General features: G+C 37.7%; 1 protein-coding gene across 1 annotated transcript in view; it reads left to right on the plus strand.

Moving 5' to 3' along the window:
• Positions 1–663: 663 nt before the first annotated feature.
• The window catches only part of NDUFV2 (NADH:ubiquinone oxidoreductase core subunit V2), a 30,630-nt gene continuing 15,029 nt past the window's right edge, over positions 664–16,264 (plus strand). The window contains exons 1-2 of the mRNA XM_003801000.3: positions 664–813; positions 14,912–14,977. Of these exons, the coding sequence (XP_003801048.1) occupies positions 760–813; positions 14,912–14,977 (120 nt within the window). The 5' untranslated portion in view covers positions 664–759. The remainder of the gene's footprint in view (positions 814–14,911; positions 14,978–16,264) is intronic.

A 16,264-nucleotide genomic window follows, 5' to 3' on the forward strand; every position in this document is an offset into this window, starting at 1 on the left:
ACTGAATAAATACTTGCTGGAATTTCCAGAGATGACCAAACAAACATCAAGAAGGAAGTGGCTTTTTTTTCTTCCAGTTTTATTGTGGAAAATCTCTAATTAGTACAAAAGTACAGAGAACAGTAAAAAGAACCACCACGCAGCACCATCAGCCAGCGCTCAGGGCCAGTCTTGCTTCCGTTTCTCCTCCCACTCCCCATTATTCTGAAGCAAATTCCGGCTATCAAAGCATTTCACCCCGAAATATGTCGCGCACATTTCTAAAGTCAAGAAATGGGAACCTAGGAATTTGCTGTACATGGCTAGCTCTGTGTCTCCAATTCCATTTTTGGTAAGGTAAGATTTATAGTGGGTTGCAACATAATTTTTTAAGAACAGTACAAGAGCAGGTGATTAATCCTCGCAAGGATCTCCAGGTGGGAATCTCAACCCATACATCCAGGCCGGCACTTGATTCCCCAGGGTCCCTACGCGCCACTCTGCCACCGTTCCTTTCAAGGCCGGGAGCCCTGCGGTGGCGCGTAGGTCCCCGGCCTTTTAGGGCCCTAGCTGGTTCCTGCCCCGTCCCCGGAAGTCTCCGCTCACTGGGCCCCACAAGCCCCCGCGCTCTTGAGCGCGCTCGCGTCGGCCACCGCGTAGCGAGCGGGGCGAGGCTCTGGACGCCTTGGGCCGGGCTCGGGCGCGCGCACGCTGTGCGTTCGGGCTCGCTCGGGATTCTCGCTTGGCGCGGCCTGGAGACCGCGAGCTGTCCGGCTAGCCATGTTGTTCTCCGCGGCGGTCCGGGCCCGGGCTGCTGGCTTCGCTGCCCAGTGGGTAAGGAGGCCCGGGATGAGCGCGGGCGCCGCCGCCTTCTTTCTCCCGCTCTCGGTGCCTCTCTTAGTTTTGGGCGGAGGAGATCTGTGGGCTCTAGAGGGGCCTGCAAGGAGCGGCAAGGACACTGCGGCCTTCGTCCTCTTCTCAGGGAGGGCGCTGCGGCTTCACCGCGAGTCAGGAGCCCGGCGGGAGGGTTGCCAACAGTAGCTGAGCGGACGCGTGCCTTCCCCAGACTGGGGAGTGTGCGCCTAATTTGGCCAAGGAGAGGAAGTAGGGGCGGTCCGTGATCTGTTTTTTCTCCCTTTGCTCTAGCGCGGAGCCTAGGCCTCTCCTGGGCCGACTAGATCTCCTTCCTCGACGTCAGCCGCGAAAGAGGCGGCATCTTGCTCTGTCTAGCGAAGTGACCACGTTGCTGTTAGGCTGCAGCACTTTACAGAACTCTGGCTTGCTCGGTGAATGCTTACTGAGAGTTCCTTAGCGCTAGAGAAGTATGATCAGTGTTTCATTTACTGTATATGTGCTTTGCATATCGGAAGTCTTTGGTAAATCGTATCCAACGACTGTGAAGAACGGCACCACTAGTAACTGCACCCAACCAAAGAATCACAGGATTTTAATGATCTTTTGAGATTTAAGTACATTTTATTATAGGCAGAGAAAGCGAAACACTTGTTCAGGTAAATTTAAAAAATGCCAGAAGTGGCCGTTACAACAAACAAGGCATTTACTGGAAAGAAGCTTTATTTTTTTTCTACGAGGAAACTAAAAAGATTGAGTCAGTTCTTAGCAAAAGAGAGGGAAATACTTTATGTTAGTATAAAGTGAGTTCAGGGCATTAGAGTTAGATTCGAGTTTGAAAGGTAGTTTCACCGATTTTGTAGCTAATATGACTTAGGGCAGTTAATCTTTACCCGTTTCCCCACTCGTAAAATGGAAATGTTTCCTCTTGAGGAGTTTAGTCTTTGAGTAAACGTGTGAGGTCCTATTGTGGATCATGCATTAATGGGCTCCAGGTAACTATGAATAATAAGTAACCTTTGGTGACCGTTTTATGTATGCCAAGCACTGAGTTAAATATCCACAGAACACACCTCTTTTCTTTTTTTTTTTTTTTTTTTTTTTTGAGACGGAGTCTCACTTTGTCGCCCTCAGTAGAGTGCTGTTGAATCACAGCTCACAGCAACCTCAAACTCTCAGGCTCAAATGATTCTCTTGCCTCAGGCTCTAGAGTCGCTGGGACTACAGGCGCTTGCCGCAACGCCCTGCTACTTTTTAGAGATGAGGTCTCGCTCTGGCTCAGGCTGGTCTCTAACTCGTGAGCTCAAGCAATCCACCTGCCTTGGCCTCCCAGGGTGCTAGGATTACAGGCGTGCAAACAACATCTCATTTTTGAGGTTGATACTGTTTTTTCCTCATAATGCAGTTAAGAAAAAGTTAGGAAGCCTTGTTCTGGAGTTTATGATAGTCTCATGTAAGAGGAACTTTAAGGTAAATGTGATAAAATGTGAAAGTTCAATGCTAGAGATATGAATGGGGTCATCCAATTTGACTTGAAGGTGGGATAAGATTTTTCCTTGGAAGTAACACTAACAGATTGGGGATGGGGTCACAGGGTAGTCTAGGTGGAAAGGACAACATAAAAAAAGACTCGATATTGGTAAGAAAAAGGTTGGTGTGTATGAGAAGCCAAAGTGTTACCAAAGGAAATGAGAGGGGCAGGGGCCAGATACCAGGGCTCTTTGCTGTGCCATACTGAAGAATTTGACATTACCTTAGAGGAAGTGAGGAATAAGGGAAAGGCTTTAGAGGAGTGGGAATATGGTCAGATTTCTGTTTTGGATAGATCACTGGATGGGACTGAGGGTGGAATGGCTTTGATTGGAGTTAGAAGCAATAGATAAGAGGCTCTTCTTGGAGAGAGATGATGAGGTTCAGACCTTATCTAGTAGAAAGGATGGAGATAAGATTTCGCGTCTTTTGTTTTTGAGGCAAAGGGTTCAGAGGTAATAAATTGAAGAGCAGTTTAACAATAAAGAAAGAAATTTCAGGTAGTGGAGGAAAATTTTTATCAAGCTTTTTATCAGCATTTTTCTTTAAAAATAGTGCCTGGAATGCAGTCGGTGCCCAATAAATATTTGTTGAGTTGATCAAGTTTTTTTTTTTAATTACACAAATAGTACATTGTAGAAAAAACAGAACATTGAGAACAGCAAATTAATAAGCTCAAAAAATAAAAATCACCCCATAGTCTTGTCAAACGAAATTACTGTTAACATTTTGATGTCTATAATAAACAGATCTTACAGATTTTTTCTTATAAAAATCAGAAGATATTATTCATATTGTTTTATAGCCTGCTTCTTTCTATAATACATTTTGATCATCTTTCCTTTTCAGTAGACATTTCTATACTGTCATTTTAATGCTACATAGTAATTCATTATGAGGATGTTCCATAACTCATAGAACCAGGCTTTCACAAATCATGGAATATCAGAATGAACCTAGCAAAGGAAAAATATGAGTAAGCTCTACTAAGGCAGTTCCTTTTTTTCCTTTCCTAAACGAGAAACCTTTAAAGAGACCATTTACACTTTCAAAATAATTGCCTAATTTCTCCTTTGTTAGTTAGGTGCCAATCTCTTCATCTGTAGGCTTTTTGGTTCAGTTTTAATTGCTTAAAATGTGCTGACAATTTAGTACTAGCTATGTAACCTTGAGCACCTTGAGCAACCTTTCTTAATCTCTTTGAACCTCATTTTTCTCTTTTTGTAAAGTGGGATGATACCTCATGGGCAATTGAAAGAATCATTTTAAAAATAGGAATTATGGGGCAGGGTGCAGTGGCTCATGCCTGTTATCCTAGCACTTGGGAGGCTGAGGCGGGTAGATTGCTCACAGTTTGAGACCAACCTGAGCCAGAGCAAGACCTTATTGCTACAAATAGTGGGGCACTGTGGTGGGTGCCTGTAATCCAAGCTACTCAGCAGGCTGAGTCAAGAGAATTGCTTGAGCCCAAGAGTTTGAGATTGCTATGAGCTATGATATTACAACACTCTACTGAGGGTGACTCTGTCTCAAAAAAAAAAAAAATTATGAATATGGAGTAAAAATTCTCAGAATAGGCCTATTCCCTTCAGTTTTTGTCCATGATTTTCTGTGAAGTTGATAACACTTTAGAAGTCATTATTGCCTCATTCCCAAGCTGCTGTTTTTGGTTTGGTAGGTGAGAGGGTTATGTTGGCATTTTCAAGTACATAGCTCTTCTACATAGCCATGGGATTACATCCTAATAAACCCATCATAAATAGAAAGTATCATTAAGTTAAGAAATGTGTTTTGATTTCCAGTATTTTAAATATTAGATAGGTTTTTTTGGACATAAGCCCATCATAAATGGAGGAACATACTGAATGTGGATCACTTTCCCACTGTCATAATGTTGGAAAATCAAAAGTTAAATCACTGTTAGGACTGTCTGTATTGTGTATCTTTTCATTCATTGAGGTTATTTTCATTTATATCTTTAATTATGATTATAGAGCTGCTTTGCAATTCTTATTTGGTGATCTTTGTTGAATTTCTTTTTTCTTAAACATAGGTTGTGTTTTCCTGTACATTGAATAATTTTGGATTGTATACTGGACATTGTGAATGATATATCGTAGAGACTCTTGATCCTGTTTTATTCCTCCAAAGAGTTTTGTTTTGTTATGTTTTATTTAGGAAACAGGGTTTCCTGTTGCCCCTGCTGGAGTACAGTGGCATGATCATAGCTCACTTACACCATGAACTCCTAGGCCTCTTAGTAGCTGCACATATAGGCACGTGCCACCATCCCTGGCTAATTTAAAAAAATGTTTTTTGTAGAGATAGGTCTCAGAGTCCTGACCTCAAGCAATCCTCCCAAAGTGCTGGTATTAGTAAGAGTGAGCCACTGTGCCTGGCTGAGTATTTTGTTGCTATCCATCTCTTTTGTGATGGGCAATAGATCGAATATTGGTTCTTTTTTTTAAACTGGGCTGCTTGGAGTCTGCTGCATGTACACCCACAGTTCAAGGGTCAGACAAAGATTTGGGTGGAGTTTAAATACAGGAGAGTCTCTCCTTTTCTGCTTCTTCCTTTTCTGGGATTTCCCACTTTCCCAGGCTTTTCAGTTGTTCCAAACTTTCACTGAGGCCTCCCTTCAGGCCAAAAAATGTAAAGAAAACACAAAGACCTTACTGGCTTCTTTTGAGTGTAGACTCTTTTCCCTGTGTCTGCCTGCTTTTGGTTCTCCAGTGCCTTCAGAAAGTTTTTTTTAAAAAAAAATATTCTGTCCAGAGTTTATAGGTTATTACCCAGTGGTATGGGCTGGTGCTATCTCCACAACCATACTAAAAGTATACCACTTTTTGTGGTGGCATTTTTCTTTCTAAATTTTAAGTTTTGTAGAATGAAATATTTTTCCCCTTCCATTAGAGATTTTATTTATTTATTTATTTATTTTTGAGACAGAACCTCAAGCTATCCCCCTGGGTAGAGTGCCATGGCATCACGCTCACAGCAACCTCCAACTCCTGGGCTCAAGTGAGTCTCCTGCCTCAGCCTCCCAAGTAGCTGGGACCACAGGTGCCCACCACAGCACCCGGCTATTTTTTGGTTGTAGCCATCGTTGTTTTGGCTGGCCTGCGCTGGTTTCAAATTCTCCACGTTAGGTGTATGTGGTTGGCTCCTTAGCCACTTGAGCCACAGGTCCCAAGCCCATTAGAGATTTTGCAATGCCCCAGTGTTTCTCTATTTTTGGTTTAACAACGCTGTGAGAGAAAAAATGCCAAAACATTCTTAGTTTTCTATTGCTGTGATACAGTGCCACAGACTTGATGACATAACACAATATAAATTTGTTGTTTACCATGCTATAGGTTAAAAGTGACATGAGTCTCAGTGAGCTAAAATGAATATATAGGCTGCTATCCTTCTCAGTCTCTAGGGATGAATCTCTTTTCTTTGCTTTTCCAGCTGCTAGGGGCTGCCCTCATTTGTTGGGTCTAGGCCTCTTTTTTGAAGCCAGTAAGAGCAGATCTGGTTCTCACATTGCATTCTCTGACCCTGCTTCTGTCATTCATCACATATCCTTTCTTGATTATACTCCCCCTTCTACTTTTTAAGGGCCTGTGATTACAGTGGGCCTATTTTGATAATCCAGGATAATCTCCCTATTTTAAGGTCAGACCTTAATTCTCCTTTGCTATGTAAACTAACACAGGTTCTCAAGATTAGGATGTGGGTGTCTGGGGAACCATTATTTTGCCTGCCACAGCCATAAATAAGCAGTTTAACAGAAAATGACAAACTGTGCTCTTTTTATTAGGGATATGAACTTAGTCTCCATTTCAAAGGTATGGATGGTTGAACTTGGCCTTCTCTTTGAGCACTGCTCAGTACATGGAGTAACAAATTATATGTTTATTGATAATGAATAACCTATAGGGTGAAAGTCAGTCTGTTCAGTTGGAAATCTTGTTACTAGTGTTTGAGTCAGTTTAGGAAGTATGTTTATACATCATTCCTAGGAAGTTTCATTCAACAAAAGACTGAAGACTTCACTATGTTTGTATAGTCTTGGGGGGGGAGGGACGGAGAAGGTGGCTTTATGTGTGGGATACTTTTCTAGGTGTTATATCATTTTGCATGTGAGAGATAAAATGATTCCCAAACAAATAAATACCCAAGATCACACAGTCATAAGGGCCTGAATTGGATTTGTTTGCAAGTTTTGTTTCTTTTTGGTGTTTGTTTATCTGTTGTTTTAGGTTGACCTTTCTGAAGTTACTCAAGTGTACTAAGGGGAATTAGTATGTAGGTAAAGATACAAATTTTATAGGTGCCATAATAATGAAAGGGTGTGCCAGTGTGAGCAGACTATGGAAGCGATTTCACTTTGCTCAAGGAAAGATGATGGACACTCAGGGCTGTAGAAGGGGAGATTAACCAACAAGAGGAGATTAACCACCATGGGTAAGGGGGAAGTATCCACAGAAATAATGTAGTGTTAGGGGATGCACATACAAAGACAGTGAAGTGCATGAAATGACCACGTAGGTCCACTGACTGAAACCATGTCTGTGCATTTCATCTGCATAAGTTCTTAGAACATTGAGTGTTGTTTATATCTATATTGGATTTTAGTTATCTAAAGAATGCTTTCTTTAATTTGTAGTCCAGATGAGTGAAATCATTAATATGGTTATTTTAACCTGTAATCTACAATTCCTGCGTTGTTCATGTAGCTTTCCTATAATACAAAATTTAACCAAATTTTACTGCTTAATCTCTAAGTGTGGGGAAAATTACTTGCATTTCTTTAAGATCAATTAACATTTTTGGTTAAATTATCAATAGAATTTTATTTGGAAGACATTTGTAAAAGTCCTGTGTCTGTTTGGAAATATAGTAAAACTTAAACTTTACTGGTTAAGGCATGTACTCAAGGAAACCTAGATTTTTCATTTATTTAGCTGTGTGATCTAGGAAAAATATTTTTCTCCTGTTCAGTCTTTAGTTTCCTCACCTAAAAAACAATATAATAATAATACCTATCTGGTAGTCTTGCTGAAATAAGTTAATGAGTTATAGTATATATTTGTGATATTTATAGCATAGTATCTGACAGAGAGCAAGCATTTGTATTTATGATTATTCTGGAAATAGATCTCACAGTTATTAATGCAGCACATCTACTTTGTCAAAGTAAAATGCATTGAAAAAATTGTATTTTTCAAGAATTTCCTTTAAATTCTTGAAATTTCTAAAACTACCTGCTATAGATACCTACTGAGAGTATGTGTATATTATGGGCACTGACTTTTTGGGGAGCTTTCATTTTCTTGCTTGAGTTGTCAGTGGGGTAGGCTGTAGGTAACAAGCTGGCCGGTGTTGTAAACAGTGGGAAGAAAGCACGGAGACATCCCAAACCACTTTTGGTTCCCCAGATGTTTCACATGTGCTCTGTGACCCCTGCACAAGTGAACACACATCTTGGTGACTTTAATCTGTAAATATTAGGGGTCATCTAAAAAGTATATTTCTTGCATGAGTTGGCTGCTAATAAAGGAAAGGCTTTTTTCTTTTTTTGGTCGTCTGATCTTAGTCTTGTCTTTTTCACTAATTAGGTTACTGATTCTGTGAGTTTGTCTTACAGCTTCCTGGCCTCTTACTAAATTTCCTTGACTGGTTGTGTCTTTTAATAATGCAAAGGTATGATAGAAGTGAAAGGTAAGTGAATTGGAGACTGCTAATGTTTGAGCAACAAAAGAAATTTGGAAGAAGAGCAGGAACCAAGAAAAGATCATTAAAGGATCCTCTTCTTGGAGAGAATATAAAATTTTAATTTTTGTCATTTAGAGCTATTGGTGTTGGTATATAAATTACAATAAAAAGGAAGAGCATGGAACTTACATTCAAATGGCCTTGGCTCAAAATCCATTTATGTCACTTAATTGTGTGGTGGCAAGTTACTGTCTTTGAGCCTGAGTTTCTTTTAATATAAAATGGAAATAACCATACATTTGTGGGGAGTTAGTGAGAAAAGATATGTAGATGTGCTTAATATAAAGGCATTCGATTGCTAGAAACCAAAGAAAAGGCTACCACTGCTTGCTTAAATCTTCTCTGTTCCTTCTGAAAAACTCTGAAAAAAAGCTGAAATTCAAACCCACTATTAATTTTGTACTACATGTCAGATTATGCTCTTGTTTATATAAAAACTTTGTTTGATTTTCAGTTGGAGTTCATTCTATTCAACTGGAATTTATTGAAATACAGCATTTTAGAGCCTAATGAGAAGCTAGACTCTAAAGAAAAGACAGCCTGGCTAAGTAATTTTTGTTTAGACTGATTGCTCTGGAATGCCTCTTTATTCAAATATAAAGTGAAACAATTCAAATGGCCCGTTAAGTAATGTAAAGATGTTTATTAGAACTTTTAATACTTTATTCCTTTACCAAAAGTGTTTGATGTGAATATTGCCATGAATATGAAACAGGTGATGTTCTTTACACATACCCCAAAACAGAACAGCTTTGAAAATGGCCAACATGTTTAACTTGATAGGTATGATTCAGTTTGTGCCACTTGAAAACATGAAGGCTAATACTTCAACAGTTCGTTCTCACTATTTGTTGCTTCTTTCGTTTTATAAACGTTATCTGAGCCCCTTTTCTAAAATTTTGAAGAAGTAACCTTTAGGCATTGTAATTAAGTTGTTCAAATGGTATGCTAATGTCTATATACAGTATTTAGCTTTTACTGCAGGAATAGGAGAGAAGGGTGACAAGGATTGAAGAAATACATTAAATAACTTACAGCCTTCTCTAAACGGGACCATTGTAAGTTAAGGAAGCAGGCATTTTCATTTCTAATGTCTCCTTATATGTGGATGCCCAGTTTTCTTCCTTAAACTCTGGTTTCTTAGACCTACTCTGTTCTGCTAGAGCTCTAATGTCATCAAATTGTTCTGGTCAAGTGGCTTATAATACTGTTGTGACCTTTGTAGTCTTTTGGCCCTAGGATCTAATGTGAGTTTTGCCACTAATTAATTAGTGATATAACCTTGAGAAGTTTTTGTAACTTATTTAAATTTGTTTTCTGGAAATAATACTTGCTTTGCAGGAAAGTTGTAAGAATTAAATAGTGTGTTAAAAGCTTAGTGCATGATATAAAGTACTTATAATGATAGGTAACACTAGTATTATAGCATCTGCTAGGCTGCACATTTATAGCACTTATGTGAACTATCTCTTTTGAACTTCTCATCAACTCTATGAAGTATAAACTGTTAATTATTCTGTTTCTACAAATGAGGAAACTGGCTATGGAGCCGGACTTTTAACCACTTTGCCTTCTTGTCTTTCCATAATAGGATAGTTATGGAATATTAGATACTAGTGATACATCCCAATTTCAGGGATGTTAGAATGTGGAAAATGTATTGTTTTAGAAGTGATGAAATTAACATGTCTGTGCTAGAACATATTTGGTTTTGGTCCTCTTTATATGATAACCATCAAGATGGTATTTAAAGATTAGTTTATTGACATTGGTATGTTTTGGATTGAGAAAGGGGTTAGCTAGGAGACTCTTACAGACATTGCTTCTCAGCCTTTTGTCTAGATCAAGTGTGGTAACACACAGACATGACATAATGTCTGAAATAAGTAAGACATGATAGTAAGATAGGGAAAGGACTAAAGATTATAGTTTTTAAAAATTGAAATGAAATATGTATATGCTCGGCAAAAAATTCAAAAATAAGCAAGAATATATATATTATAGTAAATATATAATGATATGTATTACAGACTAGGGATAAAAGGATAAATATTATGATAAAAATTTGTGTTGCATGTATTACATACTGCAGTAAAGAGTTAATTTCCTTCCTGCCCAGATCCTAGAGACAGAACTATTAATTGGTTTCTTTTATACTATCTTTATATTCATATAGATATTTTGATTAAAAAAAATCAGTGGGACATGGAAACTACACTATTTCTAGATTTTAAGGACTTCAGAACTGTGAAGGGTCTGAGATTTTACCCTTTTTATAAGCGAGCAAGTTAACTTGCCTCAATTTCATGGATGTTAGCAGAAGACTGCTGGGTCAGAGACAAAGGACTGTTACTCATGACACAGAAGGCAGCATGAGATTCTGTTCATGTTCCCCTTGACACTCAGATCCCGTGGGAGTGACATAGGGTAGCCCAGCTGTGATGCAGAGCAGAGCATCACAGCTGGGAAGCCCTGAGGTTGGGGAACCTTGTTTGTAAGAAAACCCACTCAACCTTTATACCAGTAGGAGACACTGTACAAAAATCCTTGAAAAGTTGGTCTGGAACAGAAGCTATCAGTGCCTCTGCTCACAAGAGATGCAGAAACCAGAGACGCGTACAAAATTTTCTGCTAGCACTACTTCTTCCTTCTTTACCACTTTTCTTTAAGTAGATGGTATTTTTCAACCATCTAAAATCTATAATAATTTTATCAGAAACATTATAAGCCTATGTGGATACAAATAAAAAGTAAGTATGTGTAAATGTAAGAAATTGTCAGTAATCTTTTCTGTTCTGACTGTGACTCTTCGATAAAGTCAGCTACAAAGCACACTTTTAAAAATAATCTGTGTAGTTGTAAAAATGCAGTTGTTTGAATCTTTGTTTTTCAGTTGCTAAAAGTTTTATCCTGTGTAAGCTAAGCAGGTGATAATGCTTTAACAGGTTACATAGTACTTTCAGAGAAACTTCATTATGTAAGTCTCAAAATAGTCCAATCAAAAGACATCCCTATCTTATAAGTATAGGAATTGAGGCTTTTAAAAATTAAGTACTGTGAGCAAAGTCACATGTTAGTAGCAAACAGGTAATTTAAATCCAAATCCTCAATATCAAAACCCCCCGAAAGTCCTGTTTTTTTCCTAGAACTTAACTTTATCTTGATCTTCCCAGTCAGCAGCTTATCTTCAACAATTTAGACTTTAAAACACTTGTAGAAATGTGTGAAACTCATGTGTATGTCTAGAGTTACAGATCAATAAGAGTGCCTCAAAATAGATCTTCCAATATTTAGCTACATAGATTAAAGAACAATTTCCAGGGTTCACGCTCTATTTTAAGTGAAAATACATGACACATCCTGGATTAATGAGCAAGGAATCAAATATTGATGTAAAATAGAAGCATTTTTAATATATAGATTGGTAATGTTTAATTTGATATACAGAGATTAGAACAAGAAGTGTGTTTAATAGTAGAGGTGATAAATTTCCTTTGTACTTAATGAACATTTTATTTTAAGTAAGATTTTTTTTTTTACTTTTAGTTTGTTATTTTATGCTAAATAGGAAATAAGGAAAATAGAGATAAATATAAAAAAAGAGTCCCTCATAATCTTGTTAACATTATAAGAACAGAGATACGCACTTCTAATTGTTTTTGGCCTTCCAGTCTTTTCCTTAGTGTCTAAATTTAATATAATTAGAATGATAGTTCATGCTATTTTTGTTGTATTTGTTTTGTTTAACCCTGATAGTTTCCAGTTCTGATTGTGGACCAAATGTCTATATGGGGAAAAAAAATTAGGAATATTTTTGTTAGCCATAATAATATTTCAGTGTTGAAATTATCAGTAATAAGACTTTCCCAGTGTGGCTCTTGGAGTTCAGTAGTTAGGGTGCCAGCCACATACACAGAGGCTGGTGGGATCAAACCAGCCCAGGCCTGCTAAACAATGACAACTACAAAAAAAAAAAAATAGTTGGGTGTTGTGGCAGGCGCCTACAGTCCCAGCTACTTGGGAGGCTAAGGCAAGAGAATCGCTTAAGCCCAAGAATTTGAAGCTGCTGTGAGCTGTGATGTTACAGCACTCTACCAAAGGGTGACATAGTGAGATTCTGTCTCAAAAAAAAAAAAAAAAGACCTCCCGATGTTGAGCTTTTAGGTTGCTTGTATATTTGCTACAGTAAACATCACAGAAGCAACATTTTTATGTAAATCTTCATTCTCATTTTGTACTATAAGACAAATTTCTAAAAGTATAGTTATTAGGTTTAAAAGATGGACACTTTTTTAGTCTCTCCATACATCAAGCTAATTTGCTTTCCTAAAAAGGTAAATGAATTTTTACCTAATGTATAATAAGCATACCCATTTCTGCATACACTAAATAGAATTAAATGTTATCTTTAAAAAAAAAAACTTTGCTAATTTGATAGCTGGCAATTTTTTTTTTTTTTTTTGGGAGATAGAGTTTCACTATGTCACCCTTGGTAGAGTGCTATGGCATCATAGCTCACAGCAACCTCCAATTCTTGGGCTTAAGTGATTCTCTTGCCTCAGCCTCCCAAGCAGCGCCCGCCGCAATGCTCAGCTATTTTTTGTTGCAGTTGTCATTGTTTAGCAGGCCTGGGTTTGAACTCGCCAGCCTCGGTGTATGTGGCTGGTACCACAACAATTGTGCTATGGGTGCCAAGCCAGCTGCCAGTTATTTTAAATTGTGTTCTTACTTACTAGTAAGCTTAACTATTTGAATTCTATGAAATTTTTGTTCGTGGTATTTGCTCAATTTTTTCATTGGTATTTATATGTCTACTATCTCTTCAGGCTGTTAGCCTTTTGTCACCAAATATATATAGGGTTTAAGAATACTAGGAATAGAGTTAATGATGAAAATGGATATGCTTATGGAGAAAAGGACATAGGAGTGAGAACTGAGCCCAGAAACCAAACTGTGGGAATGGATAAAAAGTCAATCAACAGAAAATGTTAAAGACAGGACTGATTACTCTCTTAAAATTAATCCTTTGCCTTTATTATGAAATATTTGTTTTCTCTCAGGATTTAGTAAATAACTTACTAATGTTATTCAAAAACTGTTCTTTGGTTTTTTTGTTTAATATCTTCTCAGCTAAGATGATGACATTAGCTATCTTCTAAATTTTAGTTTCAGTTAAGTTTTATGCTGATATTGTTCTTATGTATTACTCAGGAGTTACAGCCATGCTTTCATGTTTGTCTCAGTCTAGGTTTTCAACAAATTAGGAATATAGATATAATCTTGTGTTTAATTCACAGATTGATCCTGAAGCAATTTGGAAGAAATCAGACTGTCGCCTTGAATATAAATGTTTCATTCTTGTTTTAAAAAATTATATATAAAAACATAAAGAATTATAACACTTATATACCCACCAACTGCTTAAGAAAGAAAAAAGCGAACATGATTGAAGCCCCCTCTAATTGCATCCTCCCCAGTTATTCTGAAACTAATATTTAACACTCCCATCTTTTGTTCTTATGCCTCTTACTCTACATCTAGTTCTTGTCTTGTTAATTGAAGCAAATGTTTCATGTAAACATACGTCGTCAACTGAAATAATATTTGGACCTAGGGAAAAGTTAAATATATAATTGTGTTATATTCCTCCTTTTACTTTTTTCTGTTTGCCTTCTTTGAATTGCTCAACTCTTTGCCAGGTCCATGCTTGTTTTAATTCAGTGTTCTCTCATTTATCTATGGTTAGCAGAACTCAGAAGTGGGAGGAATCTAGAGTGATAGTTGATTGCTTGAGTGGGCAGAGTAAGAGCAAGACAGCAAAGAAAAATGAAGTGCAGCAGAGGGAGTAATCAGATTTTTCCCAAAGCAATTGAACATACGTCACAAATAGTTTTCTGCAACTACTTTTATAGCTGGAGTTTCTGAACTAATTTAATGCAGGATTGAAAAGGAGGATATAGTTGGCTCAATTATATAGCATATATGACGCATTGGATAGAATGAAAACATTTTTAAGGTCTTCATAAAGAAGTGGGGAGGCTGGGCGCTGTGGCTCATGCCTGTAATCCCAGTACTCTGAGAGTCCGAGGCGGGTGGATTACTTGAGCTTAGGAGTTCGAGACCAGCCTAAGGAAAAGCAGTCTCTATTAAAGATAGAAAAACTGAGGCAAGAGGATCACTTGACCCCAAGAGTTGGAGGTTGCTGTGAGCTGTGATGCTACTGCCCTCTACACAGCTTGAGACTGTCTCAAAAAAAAAAAAAGTGGGGAACCTGTGGCCTTAAGGTGATATGTGGCTTTATGGGTCCTCCAAGTGCAGCCTTTTGACTGAATCCAAATATTATAGAACAAATCCTTTTATTAAAAGGGGTATAGTAGAGAAAGATGAAGCTTTCTTGCCTCTTTTGATGATTAAAAAAGAATCTTGAAATCAAAAGGCCACAGGTTCCCTATTCCTGCTGGGTGGCCACAACGACATTGCCATTGGCAGCCAGGGTGTGGTAGAAAGGATACACAACTCAACACATCTGGATTGTGGTCCTGGTTCTCCCTTTGACCCTTGTTTGTGACCTAAAGTAGGTAAATAGCCTTGCCTCTGAGTCTTCATTTTTTATATCTCTCTGGAAATAGATATGGGCAGGGTATAGAGTAGTAGACTATATCCCTTGAGATCTTTTACTTCTGTAAGTTAATCTTATTGCTTTAAATTATGAATCTTAGAGTATTTCCCTATGAAACATTTCTTAAGGCTGTGATTTACTGAACTTTGTTAAAATTTTAAATTTTAGGGAAGACATACGAGGAATTTGCACAAGACAGCTGTGCAAAATGGAGCGGGAGGAGCTTTATTTGTGGTGAGTACTTAGATTTTTCAAAAAGAAAAGACTTGGAAATTTGGGTAAATCTATTGTAATAAGCCAAAATGTCTTTTTTTTTTTTTTTAGTTTCTTTTTTTAACTAGTTAAGTGAATCAGTGGGAGTGGAGAAGGAACAAAGGAATCTGTAACTGGTTGTGATTAAGCCAAAATATCTTAAACACCAATATCTTTGGTATATGATGGCCTTTGGGATATTTACATACAGCTAATTGAATTTACATTTAAAAAGATACGATGTTCCACCTAAAGCTCTCACATTTAAATTGGCACCAGGGAAACTGTAGGAATAAGAACCAGTTTGTTTTTTGGTGAAATAACTGTGAACCTTTAACCAGATTCTAACAGTTCTTTGGGTTCTTAAAACTCAATCATGTTGGGTGGATTGCTTGAGCTCCAGAGTTTTGGACTAGCCTGAGCAAGAGCAAAATCCCCCATCTCTAAAAGTAGCACAGTGTTAACAGCGGGCACCTCTAGTCTTAGCAACTCGGGAGGCTAAGGCAAGAGGATTGCTTGAGCCCAAGAGTTTGAGGTTGCTGTGAGCTACAATATCATGGCACTCTACCAAGGGCAACAAAGTGTCACCCTCACGCCGCCCCCCCCCCCAATCAATCATGTTGGTTGACTGAAGGTTCTGAGGCTGTAGCTTGGGGAATCCCAAAATGATACTGGTTTGAAATTCATGGATTTTAGTAATGTAGTGAATATATTAGTAGCTGCCCTTTATAGTTTTGGTTTTCAAGGCTTTATAACAGGGAGAAGTCTATGAATTTACCAGTTTAGTTGCACAATTCAGAAAGGAAAAGATAATGTAAAGGAAAAGGTGCACTTCTTAGGAATTAATGTTTAGGGAATAGTGTTGTTTAAAGGCAATATAATGGGCATGTATGATGATTTAGAGTGAGTGGTATAATAAATAGCTTTTTGCTATGTTTTATCATCTTTATCTAAAAACATACCAGATAGGCCACATATTTAAGATCATTGTCCAAGTTTCTGTTTTCTTTCCTCTTTTTAATTCCCATACTTTAAAAAGCAGAACTCCAAGAGTTAACATATCAAGAGATTCAGTTCTGTATTTACCACGTATACATACCTTTAATGGATATAAATATTAATCTCAGTGTGACTTATTTGATTTCCTGTTAAAAAATAGAACTTCTTGCTATTGATTATTTTCTGTTTATAGAAAATATATGAAGAAGAAATGGCCCTTTTGTACCTTCCCTAAGTAATGAGTCTTTTTTTTTTTTTTTTGAGACAGAG

The sequence above is a fragment of the Otolemur garnettii genome, unplaced genomic scaffold, assembly GCF_000181295.1.
Source record: "Otolemur garnettii isolate 467f Iridium unplaced genomic scaffold, OtoGar3 scaffold00193, whole genome shotgun sequence".
NCBI classification, from domain to species: domain Eukaryota; kingdom Metazoa; phylum Chordata; class Mammalia; order Primates; family Galagidae; genus Otolemur; species Otolemur garnettii.